Source organism: Bos mutus, chromosome 24 (assembly GCF_027580195.1).
Source record: "Bos mutus isolate GX-2022 chromosome 24, NWIPB_WYAK_1.1, whole genome shotgun sequence".
Classification (NCBI taxonomy): Eukaryota; Metazoa; Chordata; class Mammalia; order Artiodactyla; family Bovidae; genus Bos; species Bos mutus.
Window position 1 is genome coordinate 45750973 of NC_091640.1, and position 22786 is coordinate 45773758.

The 22786-nt window shown below is 40.2% G+C and overlaps 1 protein-coding gene across 2 annotated transcripts in view; it reads right to left on the reverse strand.

Annotated features, from left to right (window-relative positions):
* The window catches only part of EPG5 (ectopic P-granules 5 autophagy tethering factor), a 132080-nt gene that overhangs the window by 82617 nt on the left and 26677 nt on the right, over positions 1 to 22786 (reverse strand). For both annotated transcript variants that reach the window (XM_070361935.1, XM_070361934.1), the window contains exons 11-17: positions 20060 to 20217; positions 18836 to 18990; positions 16876 to 17016; positions 11381 to 11545; positions 9669 to 9788; positions 8741 to 9000; positions 5574 to 5714 (exon numbers count right to left, since the gene is read on the reverse strand). In XM_070361935.1, the coding sequence (XP_070218036.1) occupies positions 5574 to 5714; positions 8741 to 9000; positions 9669 to 9788; positions 11381 to 11545; positions 16876 to 17016; positions 18836 to 18990; positions 20060 to 20217 (1140 nt within the window). The remainder of the gene's footprint in view (positions 1 to 5573; positions 5715 to 8740; positions 9001 to 9668; positions 9789 to 11380; positions 11546 to 16875; positions 17017 to 18835; positions 18991 to 20059; positions 20218 to 22786) is intronic.

The window sequence follows — 22786 nt, forward strand, 5'->3', positions numbered from 1 at the left end:
CAAGTCTGTGACACGCTGTTGAAATGACACCCAATGGGAAAACTGTAGTGTCCCCCTCGTGCCTCTGGACACACCGCCTGCCCCTGCCATCAGGCCTCCTCATCGGGCCTCACCTCCGCCTTCCTCACTCTTCCAAAGGCCCCAGCCAGATGGCCTCCTCCCAGCTCCCTCCTGCCACGCTCCTCCCCAGCCTGGCCTTGTCCAGCCCCTCCTATCACCCCCACGGATACTGAAAAGGCCAGGTTCTCTCCACTGGCCTACAGGCGCTCCAAAGCTCAATTAGAAACCCACCTCTTCCACAAAGTCGTATCTGTGGGCCACCTGTTTTTCTGTTCGCCAAGTAGCCTGTCTCACTTCTAGTAACACCACCTCTCGTCAGGGGAACTGTCCTTGCTCCACACCAGAGTTGTGGGAGGGAGGGACTTTCAATACAGGATCCCTGTACACCATCCTCCCAGGACTGGGCAAACCCACGGACACAGCAACAGGCACAGGGAGAGCAAATGAGTCAGACCAATCGGGAATCGTTATAAGGAATAATGATAAAGAAAAACATTTGCCTTTGCCTAGTTCTCTCTGTGGCCATGTAGTTTCACTCCCCTAGAGAAAGTACACCTGCAAGAGAAGGCCTGAAAGAGACAGAAGCAGGGCCAAGGGACCTGGGAGGGCAGACACACACAGAGAAGCACTAACCCGCCGCCTCTCAGCTTTGCAACTACTGCCATGTCGGGACGGCTAGTTACAGGAAGGGCTCTCCTGTGCACTGTGGAATGTTTAATACCACCTCTGGCCTCTATCCACCAGGTATCGGTAGCAGCTTTCCTCAATCGTCCCCTAAATCCCCTTCTCCCAACCACCTGCCCTACCTGCTCCACTCCCAACCAGGCTGTGACAACAAAAATGATCTCTTGTTGTTTAGTCACTAAGCTGTGTCCGCTCCTTGCAATCCCATGGACTGTAGCCCTCCAGGCTCCCCCAACCATGGGATTTCCCAGGCAAGAATATTGGAATGGGTTTCCTCCTCCAGGGGATCTTCCCAACCCAGGGATGGAAGGCACAGCTCCTGCACTGCAGGCAGATTCTTTACCGCTGAGCCACACTCATCTCTAGACATCATCAAGTGTCCCCTGAGGGTCAAAACTCCACAAGTTGAGAACCACCACTTCAGAATGAATGACCTGATGTTATCATGAGCCTTGTTTCCTAATCACAGGAGCCAATACAGTCCTTCCTGGAAACGGGTACGTACTGGATTCTCACCATGTACAACTAAGAATCTTAATTCATACTCATCCTTAATTCTTTTCCTCCCTAAGCAGCTATTTTTTACCATGATTCCATATACTTTTGCCATATATAGACTAGCCTTAAACCCACAGGGGTATGGGTATTAATGCTCCCATGCACTTAAAAATTGACGTATAACTTTTGACTGTCCCCAAAACTTAACTATTAATAGCTTACTGCTGACCAGAAGCCTTACCAACAACATAAACAGTCAATTAACACTTATTTTATGCTGTATGTATTATACACTATATTCTTATCATAAAGTAAGTTAAAGAAAATGTTATGAAAATCATAAGGAAGAGAAAATACATTTACACTGATACTGTAAGCTTACATCATCTGTTTACAAGGCGAACCATCTGTCAGCACCTACATCAATACTGCCTTATATGCTATAAAATCCTGTAGATGCTACACCTATTAACACCAAACAAAAATGAAAAGACAGTGTGAAAATTCACATTGACTTAACAGGTATAATAACAATTCATGCATTAATAATAAAGAAGCAGCAATATGACTGTTCTATGGTAGCCTAGTATAATCAATATGACAGTTTCAAAATTATCTAGCCTGTATACTAATGAATGATTTGTTATAAAAAATTTAATCACAGAGAGTATGACAGTCATATTCATAATACAGTACTGTAAACGTTACATTAAGAACCACTTATCTGTGATAACAGGTAGATACACCATTTCTCCAATTATGAGAGAGAAGCATAATGTACAGTAGTGTAATTCTTTGAAAGCAAAGGTATACAACAGTAAGAAAACTAACACATTACTAATCTTATATTAAATGTCACTCACCTCATGCCTATGCAAGGAGAGGTTATTCATTTTAACACTAGTCTTGCACGGCGCATACTACATGATGAATACTTAGCTGATGAGGATGATGAATGAAAACGTCTCATACAGTTCCTGCCATACAGTTGTCAGATTTTCACACAAAGACACACACATGCCCAACAGGTAAGTTTATCAGTGTAGAGCATTACGACTATTTACTGTTCGTTAAGTGGAAGTGGATCATCATAAAAGTCTTTATCTTCATTATCGTCACACTGAGCAGGCTGAGGAGGAGGAAAAGGAGGGGTCGGTCTTGCTGTCTCAGGGGTGGCAGAGGCGGAGGAAGTAGAGGAGGTGGAAGGGGAAGAGGAGAGGCAGGCACACTCAGCGTAACTTTAGAGAAATACACTAAAATTTCTGACTTCTTTGCTTTTTCATTTCTTCCAAAATATTTCTATATAGTATCAGTCCTCCTTCCCCATTTGCTTTAATTCAGAGCCTGATTCATAGAAGGGTTCATGTGTAAGAGGTCATGATCAGTCTTCAGAGATCGGAACCTTCTGCCAAACTGTCCACTGTTAACTGTTTTCTGGCACTGCTTCTTCCTCATCATCCGGTACTGGCTCAGAAGCACCCATGTCAGTCAAGTCATCTTCTGTTAACTCCTCTGGAATGGTGTCTATTAGCTCTTGAATTTCTGCAAGATCCATTTCTTGAAACCCTTCCCCCACCCCCAGCCCCACCTTCTTTGCCATATCCACAATCCCTTTCATGATTTCCTTGACTGTCTCTGTCATAAATCATGAAGTCATGCACAACCTCTGAACACACTTTTCTCCAACAGGAATTTATTGTTTTGGGCTGATGGCTTTCAGGGTTTTTTTCCTTTCTTTTTTAATGTTTGTTTATTTGGCTGCGCTAGATTATCAGTTGAGGCATGTGGGATCTTTAGCTGTAACATGTGAACTCTTAGTTGCAGCATGTGGGATCTGTTTCCCTGAATAGGAATCGAACCTGGGCCCCCTGCATTGGGAGCACAAAGTCTTAGCCAGTGAAACATCAAGGAAGTTCCTTTTCATGCTTGTTTCTATAACAACAATGGCATCTTAAATGGCATAATCCTTCCAGATTTTCATGATTTTCTTTCTACTAGGGTTCTCTTCCATAGCGTTGACAACTATTTCCATAAAGTACTATGTATAATGAGCCTTAAAGGTCCTTATGACCTCCTAATATACAAACTGAATTAGAGATGGTATGTTTGAGGGCAAACAGATCACTACTATGCCTTCAGTGTTGAACTCATGAGGTTCTGTATGTTCAGCATCAAAAAAAGTTCAAAAAGGAGTCCTTTACTGTCAAGGCAGACAAAGTTTGAAGGAACTAATCAAGAAAAAGGGTTCTCTCTACCCAGGCCTTCTTGTACAACCAAAAGACTGGGAGCTAGTGTTTATCTTTTCCCTTCAAGGCTCGGGGGTCAACAGGTTTACAGATAAGGGCAGTCTTGACGGAAATCCCAATTGCATTTACACAAAACAGCAGAATTACCATATCCCTTCCTGCCTTCAATCCTGATGCCTGTTTCCCTTCCTTCCTTGCTAACAAATGTCCTTTGTAGCATTTTTTTTCCAGAATAGGGCATTTCATCTGCATTAAAAACCTGTTCAGGCAGAGATCCTTTCTCCTCAATGATATTTGTAATGGCATCTGGGAACTCGTCTGCTGCCTCAGTCGACAGAAGCTGCTTCTCCTGTTATCTTGACGTTTTAAAGCCAAACTACTTTCTAAAATTATCAAACCATCTTCTGCTGGAACTGAATTCTCCAGCTTTAGCGGCTTCACCTTCCTTTTGCTTTAAGTTGTCATATAACAACTTTGACTTTTCCCTAATCACATTAGGACCTATATGTATGTCTTTCTTAGAGCCATCCTGTGCTCAAATAAAAGCTGTACTTTCAATGAGATAAAAAGGCGTTTCACAAAAAGTGCAATGTTTCAGCACCTGCTGGTAGAGCTGCAGTGACAGCTTCATGAATTTCCTTTTCTTTCTTTTTACAATGGTCCCTACACCCGATTCATTTATCTTGAAATGACAGGCAATGCAGCTGCAGACCTCAATCCATGGTACATATCAAGCAATTCAACTTTTTCTTGTAATGTCATGACTTTTCTCTGCTTCTTGGGAGCACTTTCAAAATCATTAGAGGTCCCCTGGTGTTATTTAAGGCTTACAAATACTGCACTAAACACAATGAAAACGATTCGAGAACTGGTCACTTTTTACTGTGATGCACCATTTACTGGAGAAACAACTGCTCACTTGGGAGATGATCAGCGTCACACTGCGTGTCAGGTGGATACTCACTTGAGCGCACCCTGAGAGCAATAGGCGCGTGCGTGCATGCTCAGTCATGCCTAACTCTTTGCGACCCCATGGACTGTAGCCCTCTAGGCTCTTCTGTCCATGGGATTTTTCCAGGCAAGAATACTAAGGTGGGTTGCCATTTCCTCCTCCAGGGAATCTTCCCCACCCAGGGATTGAACCCACATCTCCTGTGTCTTCTGCATTGCAGATGGATTCTTTACCTCAAAGCCATCTGGAAGTCCAACAGGAGCTGGCTACAAAATTATTACAGCAGTACAGAATGTACTAGTTAATTTATGCAGCTATAAATTAATACTGTATCTTTAGGTTTGTTTCTACTTCTCTCAACTGTGAATGGCATCATGTATGATCTCTGCTTGTCTGTTTAACTGTTGATAAGTTTTAACTTTTTATAATGGATTTATGTTTATGTTATGGTAGGAGATGATAAACTAGTATCCAGATATATTTTACTCATTCATGCATACTTTTTTCAACATTTGTAGGCTACATAGTTCATCTGTGAATTTTTTCAAATTGTCACAAATCTCCAAAAAGTTTTCCAGTACATTTATTGAAAAATATCCTACACAGTTCAAGTCTGTGTGATTCAAGAGTCCACTGTAATGCGAATGCAACCTGTACACCCTGCCATGGCCTTGCCAGTATTTTGTTTCATAACTTCGTGATTACCTCAAAAGTCTTATTTTCTCACAAGATTATGAATGTCTCATGTGATGGGCACCTTTCTTTGTATCTTCTCTGTAATACTGCCCCATACACACTGCAATTAAAGGCAATATGTTTTGTTACTGTTACAATAGCAAAGTCATTTGCTGCTCAAGGTCAGAAGCACTATTCCCAGTCTCAGGGAAACAGCCACCCTTTTCAATACTATAAGCTATCAAGCAATCCAGAATGAAATGACAAAAGGAAGTATCTTTCATAACAGTAAAACTGGGATCATTATTAGAGTCTTCATTCATCACTCTGCATTCTCAACTAGGCAGGAAGCTTTCTGCTTCATAAGAAATACAGGATTGAAATATCATTGCCTATATTATATTTGAAAAACCAGAGGACACAGTCATTTTATATTTGCTGTGCTGTTCTCCACTTACTGCTCATTCTTTAGAAGGTAATACTGGCAAGGGTAGAACAAAGGCAGAATCTTATCCAGGACATGGACCACTGTTCTCAAATGCCTCGACTGGACCAGAATTCCCAAGAGTGGGATGCCTTCTGCACAGAACTTCTCAATGCTATGGAAAAAGAAAAAAGCAATGAGCATATAAGGTAATCAGTTCATAAAATGATATCCTTTTAATGCATCATCAGCCTACAAGCTACCCGGATTATCTCAGGTCTCCAACACATTTATACAGAGCCAAATTTCACACACAAATGCTACAATCATAACCCCAGGAGGAAGCAGCTTGGGGTGGAGAAACGTATGAGAGAGGTTAAGAGGTACAAACTTCAAATTGCAAAATAAATGAGTTATGGGTATGAAATGTACAGTGTGGGAAATATAGTCAATAACTATGTAATATTTTTTAATGGTAACATATCATAACCAGACTTATCAGGTGATCAGTTATAAATGTATAGAAATACTGAATCCCTATGTTGTATAATAGGAGCTAACACAGTGTTGCAAGTAAATTATATTTCAAAAACAAACAAACAAGCTCATAGAAAAAGAGATGAAATTTGTAGTTACCAGAGGCCAAGGGTGACGAGGCAAGGGGTAGTCAGGGAAGGTGGAGAGGAGGGGAATTAGGTGAAGATGGTCAAAAGGTGCAATCTTCCAGTTATCAAATCAGTAATGTAATGTACAACATGTTAAGTGTAAGTAACACTGTTGTATATTATACATAACAGTTTTTAAGGGAGTAAACCCCAAGAGTCTTCATCACAAGAAAAAAATATATTTCTAGTCTTTAATTTTATATCTATATGAGATGATGAATGTCCACTAAACTTGTGATAATTACTTCATGATGTATATAAGTCAAATCATTATGCTGACAGCCAGGACATGGAAGCAAATTAGATGTCCGTCTATAGATGAATGGATAAAGAAGATGTGGTAAATATATACAATGAAATATCACACAACCATAAAAAGAAATGAATTTGAGCCAGTTGAACTGAGGTGGATAAACCTAAAGCCTGTCATACAGAGTGAAGTCAGTCAGAAAGAAGAAAACAAATACCATATATTAATGCATATATAGAGAATCTAGAAAACTAGTACTGATAAAAAACTATTTGCAGGTAAGGAATGGAGATGCAGATGCACAGAATGGACTTGTGGACAAAGCGGGGGAAGGAGAGGGAGGGACAAACTGAGAAAGCAGCACTGACGTACACACACCATCATATGTGAAAGAGACAGCTGGTGGGAAGCTGCTCTAAGACACAGGGAGCCCAGCCTGGTGCTCGGTGATGACCCAGAGGGGTGGGATGGGGGAAGGGGAGGGAGGCTCCGCAGGGAGGGGATATATATATACATAGTTATGACTGATTTGTGTCGTTGTACAACAGAAACCAACATAGCATTGTAAAGCAATGTTCCTCTAGTTAAAAAAATTTTTTTAAATCGTTATGCTGTGCATCTTAAACTTATAGACTGCTGTATGTAAATTATATCTCAATAAAACTAGAAGAAAAAAAAGAAATATCTATGAAGCAGAAGTTCTGGCGATACAAATATAAACAAGACAATACCCGTACCACGCCCCTACCACCAAGAAACAGAGCCCCTCAAGGAGGGGGAGGTGATCGCATATTAATGTGGTGAGCATGCTCCTCAGAGGGCACAGGTGCTGCAGCGCAGGATCTCCAGCACCGTGTGCACCGATCACCGGGCGAAGGTGAGCACCACCACTCTGCTCCTTAGCCCAGGGCGTCTTCTCTAATTAAGACTCCTCTCCAAAGCTTAGCTCCTCCATGACGGTATCCTGCTCTAGGGATCTCTCCTTCTTTTACCTTTTCTCTGCCCATACTCATAATAAATTCTCAGTCTAAGCTGTACATTGAGAATCACCTGGAGAACTGGCCCCCAGAACAATTAGATCAGGATTCTCACTCTCTTCCCCATATTGGTAATTAGAATCACCACAAAGGTGATTCTAAAGGGTGGTCAAGATTAAGAACCAGTGCTCTATTTGTATCATCCAGCCCATGATCAGATCTTCCCTGGTGGCTCAGACGGTAAAGAATCTGCCTGCAATGCAGGAGACCTCAGTTCCATCCCTGGGTTGGGAAGATCCCCTGGAGAAGGGAAGGGCTACCTACTCCAGTATTCGTGCCTAGAGAATTCCATGGACAGAGAAGCCAGGCGGGCTACAGTCCAATGTGTCATAAAGAACAGACATGACTGAGCGATTTTCACGGCCCATGATTATATTGTTCAGTACCGCCAACTGTTCTGTATCTCTACTTCATAGCGTAGGCTGAACACTAACAGCTCACATGACAACTGGCATCCCACTGAAAATACATTGAATGGGCAATAACATATTGAAAGCAGATGCTAGAAAGGTGCTACAGTTAATCTAAAACACAAGAATCACAAAGTAGGGGTAAAAGAGGTTTTAGAAAAATTGACAGGCTAGAAAAAATTAATACACTGTAGCAAAATGATCTTTAAAGAAAAGGATTTTTAACCAACTCAATATTCATGCCTTCAGTCACTTACTGCACCAGATTCAGTCTTCATCATTAGGGATTATTAAAAGACAAATACGGTTCCTGAGTCCCAACCTCATAGAATATCTTCAGTAAAATTAAGCAGACCCTACATGACACTGTGATAAATACTGTAGCGGAAGGAGCCGACACAGCTACGGGCTCATACAAGAGAAGCGCTTGACTTGATCAGGCAGTTCATCCCTTTGGTGGGCTCAGCCCTCCAGCTAGGAAGCCTGAGATGGGCTGCCATCACTTGAAATAAAACTCAGCACAGGTGACCAACTATTTTTATTTGGTCATTATTCTGAGGAAGAGACTCTGTCTACTGCTGACATACACATTCCAGTCTGGGTGAAGGTCTAACTCTCTTCATAATGCACCCAGGTAATTTTCTGTCACAAATCCATCCTACATGAATTTGGGCAGCATTCACCCTTGGTAAGCTATTAACTGAGGCTCATCATTTGGCCCTGATTACCCCTAGACAGATCTGAATGAGGCCTCAGACCTTGGGATATGAAAAATGAAGTTGGGGGAAGCACTGACTACAAGGTTCAGCAACCCTAGAAGTTCAACCCAAACACTGTACCTGTGGCCCACAGCCGTCATAGCTAAGGCCAGATAACAGCCAATGGGCATGCCCGCCTTCACAGCCTTCAAGAGAGGATGAAACGTGGGTGACTCTGTCATTTCTGGCACAGTGCTGGAGAAGGGAACAGCTGCACAATTCTGCTGTATTCCATAATCATTTTTGTGCAGTTTTAACCTCAAAATCAAGTTCCAGGCCCACTGGTTAAATGAGGTCTCAGGTGTCTCTCCATATCGAACGATACTGGCCAAATATGAAACCTAAAACATTTATTTTAAACCACATTATTCACATAACCATTAAATTAGTAAGCTCACCCACCCCTCTCTCTTTGTGATCAATAATGCCCTCAAAAGAAAGGACACAATGTGTACTGATACTCAGTATTTATAGCACTAAATTTAAGCATTTCTCACTCATAACTGAACACTTCTGCTTATTTCCTAGTCACTTTGTGAACCTGATCAGGGTCAGCTCGAGCAAGAGTAATAATACGAAAGTTGGTATGCAACGGGTGTGCTGGTAAATAAATTTAACAACAAGTTGGAGTTCAGGGGTTCATTTATAGGGTTTGCCAACTCTGGTAGTTAAAAAAAAAAAAAAAACTCCCACCATGGTCAACTTCAAGCCACCGAAGATTAACAGCCAGGCTTCAGAGTTCTTAAAAATGTAATAACCACTTCTCCCGAGCCAGTGCAAGCCAGCACCAGCCCACCACTGTAGATCAACTCAAATTCCACAATATTAAAATGGTCATATATAGACTACTTCTTAAAGAAAAATCTTTCTTCATCCATAGAACTCAATTTCAATATCTGAAATTGCCAGAAATGTTCTTAGGAAACCTAAGAGTAAATACTGTAATTTTATCCACCCAAGTCATTTATAATAAAGACTTATGTCCTCAATACAGAAAAGAAGGAAATACCTGCTTCATACTTTCAGAAAGAAGCCCAGCATATGGTTTCTGTGCGAGATACTTCTGGTATGCTTCAAGAATCATTAAAGCGATTTCAGCATGGACTGCTTGATCCAGATGAAGAGACACCTTTTAAAGAGAAAAATAATCACAAACATGTCATCTTGATTTTTTTTTGTTATTATACCTTTGAACTGAAAGATTAGTTAGGATAAAAAAAAATCCTGGATGCAGAAGCTAAATTTTCCAAAGCTCACATTCCTTAACAATGAAATTATAAAATGGAAATAGGAAAAAAAATTTAAATCTTTAAAGAACCACTACACTGCACCAGTTAGGTGCATCATCACCAACTCCAGTTATAAAAGGTATCTTTGAATGCAACTCCCAATCCCCACTCTAAAATCTCTATAAATACTTTAGGTTACAAGTTTAAAGGCACTGTTAAGAATCAGGAAGATGTTTAACTATTATTAACAAAACAAGAAGGTAATAATTTAAGTCTACATTCCCTTTTCTTCTGTCATCAGTGCAAATATTAAAAATACTCAACAACACAGGTAAAATACTCCTTCAGGAGCTTGAAGTTGCCTACCAATTCTCCCACCCAATCTTCCTTTGCATCTGACATAACACATTCCTTAATCCTCTCAGAGAAGAGGACTTTCCAAACACTAAGAAAAGAGCAAGGAGACGCTGAGGACTGGACTCTGCATGCAGCTCTCTGGGAGAGGAGGGTGGGGGCTTCTGTTTACAAGTCAGAGAAGGCGAAGGTGGAAAAGAGTCTCCTGCAGCTCCCACTGACCAGCACTTAAGAGAGAGAAGACCCAGCTGAGCCCATGAGCAGACCAGATGGTTAGGGACAGGCTGGGGAGAAAGCTCCCTGGCTTCAGGTTCCTCATCTGTACAAAAGGGGTCATGTTCACACCACCACACAAGATGACTGCAAGGACTAGATGACTTGCTCAAAACAAAAGCTGGCAGATGGGGCTGAGTTCTCTTCCCTTTCCCTTTAAAATATTTAAATATTTTGATCAAGGAGCTAACTAATAAGGCCTGGGTAAAAAGGGAGGAAGATTTTGACAGAATTCCTTGACATGGCATCTTTGGAGACATGATAGGTAGCAAACTCTTAATAACTGCCACCACTAAAACCCTGACATGTGCCAAGAACATGTTTCATGTGTCCCAGCTTGCTGAAACCTTACAGCAACCTTCTGAGGTAAGCCTATCAGTGTGACGTTTACAGAGGAGCAACTGAGGCCCAGGGAGTTCAGGAAGCTTGCTCACGGTCACACAAACAGGAGGTAGCAGAGCTGGGATCAGAAGTCAGGCAGGCTGGCTCAGAGCTCAGGCTCTTAAGCAGCGCAGAGTGTTCTGGAAGACAAGCCGGGCAATGACACACAATACAAAATGTAAGAGGAAGACCAGAGGCAGGAGAGGCAATTAGGAGGAGCTGCAGCAAATAGCCAGAAATGAAACAACAGAGACAAACGACCCAAGGAGCAAGGGAAGTATTTTCAGTGTGGAGCAGTTTATCTTCACTTATAGGATGCTCACTCTGCAAAAGAGAACTCAATTAGAGGAGATCCTAAATTCTGAAACAGCTAAGAAAATCTGCAGATCTTGCAAATGACGTTTAAAAATGTTAATGTCTGAGAAAATCTTTCTTTAAAACTGATGTGTGTGGACAGTCTTTAGGGAAGGTTTTTAACACATACCTGTTCACCAAATCCCCAATTCAGGCCTTCTAGAATAACACAGGCCAATTTATTCTTCACCGATGTCAGGTTATAATTCAATAACCAATCCCGAATCACAGCTATCTCAGAGGCAGAAGGTCGCCAAAGATACAAAGGTAGTTCTTTAAACAAGTATAAAGAAACCTTATTTAAAAGAAAAATTATAATAATTAAAATCAAAATTTAAGGACAATCCTATATTACTACAATACTACATTATTAAAGTGCTTACAAAAAGTTTTCTCCAAAAGGAAGTGGGGTTTTGTTTTTTAGACAGTGAAATGAACAACCAGATCAAATGAATATAAATACTAATGATACACCAAAAGCACATTTTGCAGTCCTTTGTAAAGGTCAAGCGGTTTTTCCTATGTAAACTGGTGAAAACAGAAGGTGAAAGTCACTCAGTCATGTTCGACTCTTTGCCAGACCATAATACTGGAGTGGGTAGCCAGCCGTTCCCTTCTCCAGGGGATCTTCCCAACCCAGGGATCAAACCCAGGTCTCCCACATTGCAGGCGGATTCTTTACCAGCTGAGACACTAGGGAAGTCCCTGTAAAATGGTATACTTCCATTTTTAAGAAATCACTACAGTAAGATTCAAATTTAAAGTCATGATAAATCAGCAGAAAGACATTCATTTTACAAAAAAACTTACCACTTCAAATAATTATTTCTCCTGTAGCATTTAAAAAATTATTTCTATTAGCTTTAAAGCATTCCAGGAAGTAGATACAAAAAATGGATAGGGGTAAAGATAAGACAAGATCAACCAAGAGCTGATATTTGTTAAAACTGGATGACAGGTACACAGAAATTTATTACACTCTTCTCTACTCTTTATATACTTGAAAAATTTTGTACAAAAATCCACAGCACCACTTGTCAATAACAAATCCATATGCAAAGTAAGATACAACTGGGTTCACTTAATACCGTCTGCTTTAAGTAAGAATGATCAGAAGAGCAGTTCATTTTATAATGTCTAGAATAGTGCTGTCCAAAGGAAATCTAAAGCAAGCCACAAATGTATTTTAATTTTTCTAACAGCCATTTTTAAAAGTCAAAAGAAGCAAGCAAAATTAATTCTAACAACATATTTCATTTAATCCAATATGTCCAAAACAGTATTCCCACATCATTACAAAAGATTACTGGGATATGTTATTCTTCCGTTCATATTAAGTCTTAGAAACCCCAGGAGTATTTTACACTCACAGCATATCGTAATTTGGATAAGCCATATTTCAAGGGCTCTATAGTCATATAGGCGTAGTGGTTACTCTATTGAACAACTCAGCTCAGAACATGGATCCTAGCATTTTTCAGGTTCCTGCACTGCTCCATATTGGAGGCAAAACAAAATTTGAAGACTAGAAGGAATGACTTTGAAAGACTTTTTCTTTCCTTTGCACGTGCAGTATGTGTGTGTGTACTTAGCTAAATTTTCATAAGGATTTGTAATAAAGGTCTTGAATAACTGAATAAAACAGTAACCTAAGCAATCTATCACATACAAAACTTCTCCTTTAGCCTGTGAGCATCTGACAAAAAGAACAAAATAATGGTACTAGAACAATGAGTATAGCAACAAGATCTGTCCAGAAAAGCACTTCTGTCCAGTCACACAAAAGTATAGTGTAACATATATCCACCCATCAAGAATGAAAGTGAATTAACCAAGAAAGACCTCATAGACATTAAAAAATTAAAAAGGGACTGTTACAAAAACTCAATGGCCAGTAAATTCAACTGGTTAGAAGAAATGGAAAAATCCCTTTAAAAATATAAATTACCAAAACTGACTCAGAAAAAAAAAAAACTATCTGCTTACAATTTTCAATTTGTTATCAAAACATATCCCACAAAGAAAACCCAAGACCCAGATAACTTCACTGGTAAATGCTATCAAACATTCCAGGAAGAATTATAGCAATCTTACAAAAATTCTTTCAAATAATAGAAGAGGAGGAAATGCTTTCCAACTCATGTTACAAGGCCAACATGACTCTAAAACCAAAATCTAACAAAATAACATTATAGATCAATATTTGCCATGAATCCACAATAAACAATAGCAAATTGAACGTAGTAACACATAAAAAGATTAATATACTAGGATCGAGTGGTTTTTATTTTTATTTTTATTCCAGTGTTCCTGCCTGGAGAATCCCAAGGACAGGGGAGCCTGGTGGGCTTCTGTCTATGGGGTCGCACAGAGTCGGACACGACTGAAGCGACTTAGCAGCAGCAGCAGCAGCAGCATGATACTTCATGGGGAACTTTGGAACCTTTTCTGCTATAAGGAACACAGTAAGGCCACTTTTACTACCTCTATTTCATACTGGAATGAATGAAAGATCTAGTTCATTCAATAAAGCAAAAAAAAGAAATGATTACACAGGAAGAATCCTAGTAAGAATTCCCAACAAAACAGAATTTAAAGAATGTATTTTAAAATATATTTATGCATTCACTGAAACTCAAAAGATCACTAATTTTACCTGAAGAGGGTATTAGGAAGATGATTTCACTAACAAAACAGAATGTTTCAAATTATTAAAAAAGACCAACAGGAAAATATTTATCAATTTTCAGGCTGTCATCAAAACTTATCTGAGTTCTGTACTTTGAGATGTCCCCAAGGGCTTGGTCCTTATCAACAACTATTCCTAACCCAGGGTGATTTCCACACATCTATAGCACAAATGACTTTTCCTCTCCTGCTGGGCCTCGAGAACAAAGTTACTTTCAGACACACCCCAACCGTGTCAGTGAAAGTTTAGGTCCACAGTTCATTCCCAGACTCTGAAGCTCGAAGCTGATTTCAGCCTAGTCCAAGGTCACAGCAAAAATATTCAAAGCCATCATATTCATCTGATGGCAAGGGGGCTTAAACAAGTTCCTCAAAAATGTCAGTGAGTTTAACGAACATAAAGGAACCACATGTATAAACAGAGTGGGGGGCATCTTTTATAAGATGTGCTCTAAGAACATTATGGTTCTAATTTGCACACTTACAGCTAAGCATATTTCTGAGCACAATTATTACTGAAAATATTATGGACCCAATTAAAAATGTTAAATGTGGCCAAACCCAGGAAAAAAAAAGTGTCAGATAAAGGTCATGAACTCAATCAAACTGAAACACTCATATGACCCACTGTAGATTTTCTTGGAAGACATCCCATTAGATGACCACTCAAAAAGGAACAATCAAAAACTTGCTCTTTGCAAACTCAAAGTAGAATGCTGGCTGCAAGGAGCTGAAAAGGGACAAGGAGTTTAGTGTTTAATGGGTACAGAATCTGTTTCACAAGATGAAAGAGTTCTGTGGATGGATGGTGGTGATGGTAAGTAGCAAAACAATGTGAATGTATTTAATACCACTATACTTAAAAATGGTTAATATCATGTTTTATGTTGTGTATAATTTGGTGGTGGTGGTGGTTTAGTCACCAAGTAGTGTCCGACTCTGTGTGACCCCGTGGACTGTAGCCCACCAGGTTCCTCTGTCCAATTTCCCAGGCAAGAATACCGGAGGGGGTTGTCATTTCCTTCTCCAGGGGACCTCCCCGTCCCAGGGATCAAACCCACATCTCCTGCATTGTAGGTGGATTCTTTACCACTGAGCCACCAGGGAAGCTGTGTATAATTTACCACAATTAAATTTCTCGTAATGTAAAAAAAAGTAAAATATACTTTTCCAAGTAAAGAATGATATAGCCTTAATTCTTCAGTTAGGGGAAAAAACAGTCTTATAAACCAATCTGTCATTAAATTTGCTCACTCATGAGTTGACGAAGTACAATAGTTGTCCGTCATCTATCCTGCAATGATGGATAGATAGGAATGATGCAATCACTATAAGGTAAAGGCCCTGTGCAAATAAAAGCCCAGAGAAAAACACTATAACTTTAAACACTCCTCCTGAAGTTACCACACATGACTACCTGCCATGAGAGAAATTCACTCATTACAGCCTTGCTATACTTGATGAAGAAAATCTTCAGTAAGTATATATTTTTGAAAATGATACACTCAAACAATAGAATACTACTTGGCCATAAAAAGGAATGAACTACTGACATATGCTACAGCATGGATAGGCCTGGAAAACATCATGCTAAGTGAAAGAAGCCAGTCACAAATGATCAGATATTCTGTAATTCCATTTACATAAAATGTCCAGAATAGGTAAATCTATAGAGACAGGTTTCCCAGGTGGCTCAGTGGTAAGGAATCCACCTGCCAATGCAAGAAACATGGGTTTAATCCCTGGCTCAGGAAGAAGGAAGATCCCTGGAGAAGAAAATAGCAACCTACTCTAGTATTCTCACCTGGGAAATCCCAGGGACAGAGGAGCCTAGTGGGCTGTAGTCCATGGGTCACAAAAGGTCAGACATGCCTTAGTAACTGAACAACAAAAACACAAACAGAAAATAGACTGTGGTCACTCAGGGCTGAAGAGAATGGAAGTCTGACAGCTAAATGGTATGTGGTTTTGTTCTGAGGTGATGAAAATGTTCTAAAATTGACTGGTGATATATATACCTATCTGTGAATATACTAAGAACCACTGACTTGTACACTTTAAATAAATGAATTATATGTGAATTATATTGCAATAAAACTGTTTTTAAAAACTACATAAAGATTACAAAAGGGATTGTGACAAATGACAGAACTAAATGATATACATCTTGCTCAACTTAAACTATTACTTTTAATTTTGTTTTTGATTGATTTAAAGCAGGTCTTCTTTCTTAGAGTTGTTTCCACCAAAAAAAATATAAGAATTATGAAGGTAAAGCAAAATTATGAAATAAAAACTATGGATTATTGTTAGGCTCTAATTAAAATAAAAGCCTGCGGATTTCCCTAGGGGTCCAGTGGTTAAGAATCCATCTGCTAACGCAGGGGACATGGGTTTGACCCCTGGTCCAAAAGATTCCACAAGCCACAGGGCAACCAACCCGTGCGCCACAACCACTGAGCCAGCACTCTAGAGCCTGAGAGTGGCACTCACTGGGCTCACGTGCTGCCAACCACTTAAGCTGGCACAGCTACAGCCTGTGCTCTGCAACAAGAGAAGCCTATGGACCACAGCTAAAGAGCAGCCCCCGCTCACCACAACCAGAGAAAGCCCGAGCGCAGCAACAAAGACCCAGTGCAGCCAAAAATAAGTTAAAAAGAAAATAATAAATAAAAACCTCTTACTGAAGGAGGTGGGAAGTCACTTTGCAGAGATTAAGAGAAACAATCCAGTTTCTCATAAGCAGCAGCTATGCCCAAGCAGGCACAGAGCCTGTGACTTAGTAAATGCTCTCTTTTCTCTGTTGTACCCATGGCTCAGCCATCCCAACAACTTTTTCTGTATCCCAGTAACTATTTTTCCCACTGCTCCAATACTCCAAGGTTCAAAATAAACAACAATAACAAAAGGGGAAACAAACGAAATCAGTGCTCTTACCATTCCAACCTGGTCAATGGTGTCTTGAACTCTATCCAGAAGGACAGAAATTATCTCAGGATGAACAGCTGCGATGGCCCCTAAAAGCTCTCGACCAACCTTTGAAAAAGTTTCTCGGGTGGACAGGGTGACATAAGACACCTAGTGGGAACGTGGAGAGATGGCATTTTTAAAACCAAGCATCAGTAAAAAAAAAAAAAAAAAAAACTTTTTCATACTTTATTTAGAATGTTTTCAAGTAAAGTATCAGAAAGAATCTCAAAATGAGGCTTGGTTCACACCGTGATCAAAAGGATGTCAAAAGTTCAGAGAGCAGAGTGTCTACCCTGAGTCTGGAAGGTGGCAGGAGAGACTGGAGAAGAAAGACAACCTACAAAGTGTAACAGTGACTTCTAGTGCTGGATTCAGAAGAAACACCAGTGTCTTCAGAACAATTAAATAGTCCCTTCATATTAAAACTTTTCTAAATTTGAGGAAACCAATAAAATTATTAAAATCAGAATTCATTTCCTGGAAATATCTATTCTCTCCAAAAAAGAGAGAGAGATCCTCTATCAGAAGAGCTCCTAATGCATCAGTATTTAGACTTCCCTGGCAGTCCAGTGGTTATGACTATGTGCTTCTATTGCAGGGGGCGCAGGTTGATCCCTGGGAACTAAGACCCCACATGCCATGCAGCACAGCCAAAAAATAATAATAATAATCAATATTTACCAACTCTTCTTAAACAATGGGTTCAAAACTACAAGACACAACCCATTCGTGCCAGCAGTTTGGGTGTTGTTGTTTTTGTTTTTTAACACAATGGGACAGAATGGAAAAATAAGAAAGCAGAATAAAATAGAAGAAGAAAATGTGAGAGTGCATAACTACTGATTCAATTTTATACATGTGGACACACATACACAACACACACAGGATCAGAATGCAGTTTTTACTGTAAGAACTGGTCAGAACATCTGAACCATCATTCAAGAGCATAAATAGTACTTAAGTAATATTATCTTGAGAACGCCACTTAATATATATGAAAATATACGTTCTCCCCTCAGTTTTTGCAGATTATAAAGCTAGTCTGGAATTTCAGATCCATCAAGGCCTTAATCGCAGGCAGGGCTACTTTCAAAGTACAATAATGGGAACAGCTTATTAGGATATTTGATTCTGGAAAAGAACTTTAGATTACCCAGTCCATCATTCTCAAACTGTACTATTGAGGGGGATGACAATAAATCTTCAGACATAACTTTTACTTATATTGGAAGAAATTTTTTATGAAGGCAAACAGATAAATGACAGCCTACAGTGAAAATGTACATTATATATATACACACAGATATATGTACACACACAAACTCCAATAACATTTTGGTAACCACTTGAGTTATGTCCCTCAACACAAGGGGTCTAAAGTTCATTCTCTTCCACCATTAAGGGTGGCTGGGTGAAAAAGTAAAGAAAGCAAGGATCTCATCTCATCCTGTCATTTTACAGATAAAGAAACTGAAGCCCAGAGCGATATGATATCTTCTCTGATGTGAGATGGGCAACGAGGAGCAGAGTTAAAACAAAGCCAGGTGCTCTAACTCTAGGTTCAGTATTATTTCCACCATCTCATCTAAGTAGGCGGGGAAGCCAGGTTTCCATGTTCCTGGCAGGGTCAGAGGAGTGGAAATGAGGAAGGCGGGCAGAGGGACAGACAGAATAGAAATTACAAATGTCAGGCTGTGCCAGACTGTCTATTCTTTACCAAAACTCAGACATCAAATGAAAAGAGACAGCATGGAGAAACGGGGTGGGTATGATTCATGTTTTCAGTACTACTTACAGATCATCTCATTCCACAAGTGCAGACAAAATGAGGCTGTCACATTTTTTTAAAGCGATCCCAGAAGAATCAATGGATGGGCAAACCAAAAGAAAATGTTTTTAGCTCATTTCTAAAACTTAATATTCTAACCTCATATATCTCCAGAACAATAATTTTTATGAAGTCTTCATCCACATTGGTTCTTCTGGCCTGAGCCATCTGAGCAAAAGTAGTTAGAAGGCAAATCTCTTCCGAGCTATTCATGGAAGAAAGACACTTCTCAAAGTTCACAAAATGTTCAGGGTCTGCAAGTCCGAGAATATTAAAGTGGGGAGAGAATAAACATATGTCACTTTAGTTACTCTTTCAGAGATAGATAAGATATAAAACTAAAGGATATTAAGAAATATTTAAAGATAGAAAACATCTTTGTTCTCGAATGGATTTCTACAGGCATTAGGAAGAAGGCTGGACCAGCTGAAATTCCAACTCTAAATATAATGTTGGCTTAGGCAACATTTAAGAAGTCTCAGTTTCCTAATCTGTCTCTAAAGCTTATTTAAGATCAGATGCTATGTGACTGGTCAAGAGCTTTATCAACTGCAAAGCCCTGCTACTGTCACTGAGCAAGACATCCTCAGCAATACACCTGAAGCTACCTGGTAATTATCAGCCAAATGAAGGACAACTCCATTAACAAAAACCGATAAGACTAGGAAACTACTCAGTACCAACACGGCATTTCACGCAAAAGACATTTGCTTATAAACAAAAATTTGGGACAAGAAATTAGCTATAATCATGAGTGAAATACTGATGAATAGGATTAACAATATCTAAACTTTTGCCTATTCCTCAGAGAATGCTCTGTAAGCAGTATTACATTTTGTCACTAGAGGGCAGTCTTGATAAACAGAATGGCCACATTTGACAGAAAACTAAAGGCTTCAAAGGCAAAACTATAGAGGGAAGAAAATACTCTTTAAAAAATATACTCCCTGTGGAACTTTTCACAGCAAGAAAGCAACAAGCCAATAATTCCTTTTATATGTTTACACATTTGAGAAATCAAACATAGTTCATCAAATTTCCAGGATTATCAAAATATCCATAGGGTATTAACAACTCAATTTTCATTTCCTATCCCCAAATTGGGTTCATTATAGAATTTACTCTTCAGAGCATTTGAAGAATAATGAAAATTAGAATCATCATTCTAATAAGTCAAAACAACAAAGCAGTCTCTTAAATTTCAAAATGATTACACGAGTACACAGAGTAAAACATCTCTTACTCCTTCTAAAAGGAGAAAGAATAAAGCCATGAAGAGAAGAGGCGCATGAGACAGAGAGACGGATGCTGCCACGGCTGTACCTTGGAGGTGTTTCTTGCACTCAGCAGGCAGGAGGGCAGTACTGAGCCTGTCCAGATTCCCGCTTTCCACCTGATGCATGAGGTAGAAGAGCTTCCAGAGCATCTGGACAGACAGTGTCCCGAAGGGCATTTCTGACATAAACAGCCAAATGCCAAGTCTGCATGTATTAAGAAGAGCAGGAATAATTTCATGTATCAGTCAACTTCACCATATTGAGAAAGGAGGCAAAAATAATTCTTAAATTTTTAAATCTTCTAGCATGCTTCAGTCATAAACACCTTGAGAATGTTTAACGGCAAATACACACAAAGCACCTACTCTGTGCCCCGCACAGTTCTCATCACCACATCATCTATTTATCAGCACATTCCTCCTCACGAAAACCAAGGCGAGCACTATTACTGATATTATCCCCAATTTACATATCAGGCTACCAGAACACAAAGACTAATTAGAGGCAGAGCTGGGTTTTAAACCAAAGATCCTTTTAAGACCTGGCAACAGAAAGACTGCTGAGATTGGGTGTGTGTGTCTGAGCATACACCAAGGTACATATGGGCACACCCAGACCTGCACAGTTGGCAGAGGCGGGGGAGGGACCAAAGCCCTCCCTAACTCCTTCCTCAAAACAGAAGGAAGTTCACAGTTCCAAATTCAAAGCCTTCCAAAAATAGCTCAGACCTGTATTCCCAACCAGAGCCCTCTCTGTATTATTATCAGACCATTTTTGGACAAGGGGCTTTCCTGGTGACTCAGCAGTAAAGAATCTACCTGCAGTGCAGAAGACGCACGGGAGACCCGGGTTCAGTCCCTGGATCAGGAAGATGTCCCTGGAGAAGGAAACGGCAACCCACTCCAGTATTCTTATCTGGAAAATCCCATGGTCAGAGGGGCCTGGCGAGCTACGGTCCATGGGGTCACAACAGAGTCGGACACAACTTAGCAACTAAACATCAACAAATTCCTGGACAAGCCCAGAGAGAACTCCCCAACTACAAAGCGCCATCTCTCCGTTTGTGAGGCCTTCCCTAATGCCCTCTCCTCCGCACCACTATGAAATTCTAACCACACCTGACTATGGCATGATCAAACCCACTATCACTGTTTCTCACAGCACTGCGGGCAGAAAAATCACCTGAGACTTTGTGGAAAAGGCAGACTCCCAAGGTCCACCTAAGAGATTCTGTGTCTGCAGGTCACAGCTGGGGCTCAAGAATTTGCACCTCTTTTTTACAGTCACCCCAGATGATTCAAGACTCAGCTGGTCCTTAAACTACACAGTGAGAGATATAAACATGCAATTTAGGTGCACATACCAGCACACAGCAATGTGACAGCAGAAACCAAGTCTACTTAAACTAGTATCTCAAAAACAATACTCAATAAATGCTAATAAATATTTTGTTACATGAATTTTATCTCAAAAAATCTAAAAAGGAAAAATGGGGAGGCACTCAAAACTGTTGCTTTGGGGGCAAAACTCTAATTTAATCAATTATAAATAATGTTTATTAAGAAAAACAGAAATTAAATAGTGTATGCTTAACCCATGTCTGTGGCCCAGCAGGCCACTAGCAGTCCAAACCACAACTGACCTCGACTCTGAAAAGCAAAAGCTAGACTTCTCTAAGTTCAAGTGGGTCAGGCTTCTGTCTTATTAAATATTTATCCCAACACCTCACATTGGACTGGATGTTCTTATATAAAGGATTGCCCAACAATGAGGCCTTAAAAGTAATGTCACAGACAATAAATATTTCCAGCGACAAAATTCCTATAGAGCAGACATGAAGTCGGAGAAGGCAGTGGCACCCCACTCCAGTACTCTTGCCTGGAAAATCCCACGGACGGAGGAGCCTGGTAGGCTGCAGTCCATGGGGTCGCTAAGAGTCGGACACGACTGAGTGACTTCACTTTCACTTTTCACTTTCATGCATTGGAGAAGGAAATGGCAACCCACTCCAGTGTTCTTGCCTGGAGAATCCCAGGGACGGGGGAGCCTGGTGGGCTGCCGTCTATGGGGTTGCACAGAGTTGGACACAACTGAAGCGACTTAGCAGCAGACATGAAGTAAGTCTGGTTTAGGTTTTTGTAGTCTATCTTTCAGTTTGGGTTTTTTTTTTTTTTTTAGGTCGAGGGACTAGCTACCGTCAGAAATTTCCATAGGAGTGTCAAATAAATTTAAATTTCACAGCTTTAAATACCTGATTCTCATATAATGTGTTCTGAAATAAATTATATTCAAGAACAACAGCTCTCAGCATTTTCAAATTTAAAGCAACCACCTGTGTGAATTACATAAACAATATTACAGGAGGGTTCACAGCTCAGTGCGTAAGACCTCGTAAGGAACTACCGTTTTTCTTCTAGAAAAGCTTTGCCTCTCAGCTAAACAAACGCAAGATCAGGTGACAGGAGATCAGACACGGAAGACTTTTCCCAAGCACCAGGAGGCCGGCCTCAGTGAGCAGCTGCTACTGCACCAGGAGGCCGGCCTCAGTGAGCAGCTGCTACTGCACCAGGAGGCCGGCCTCAGTGAGCAGCTGCTACTGCACTGAAGCCCTAGCAGGGACCTGGTACACCTCAGGAGACCACCAAGTATGGACAAGAATAATCGAACTGAATTTCTAAGCCCAAGTTCTCTTTATCTTAGACCCACTCCTTCTAAGTACCTAACGGTAGTTTTAAGACTTAGTCGAAGAATACTAATCTTTCTCTAACTGAGT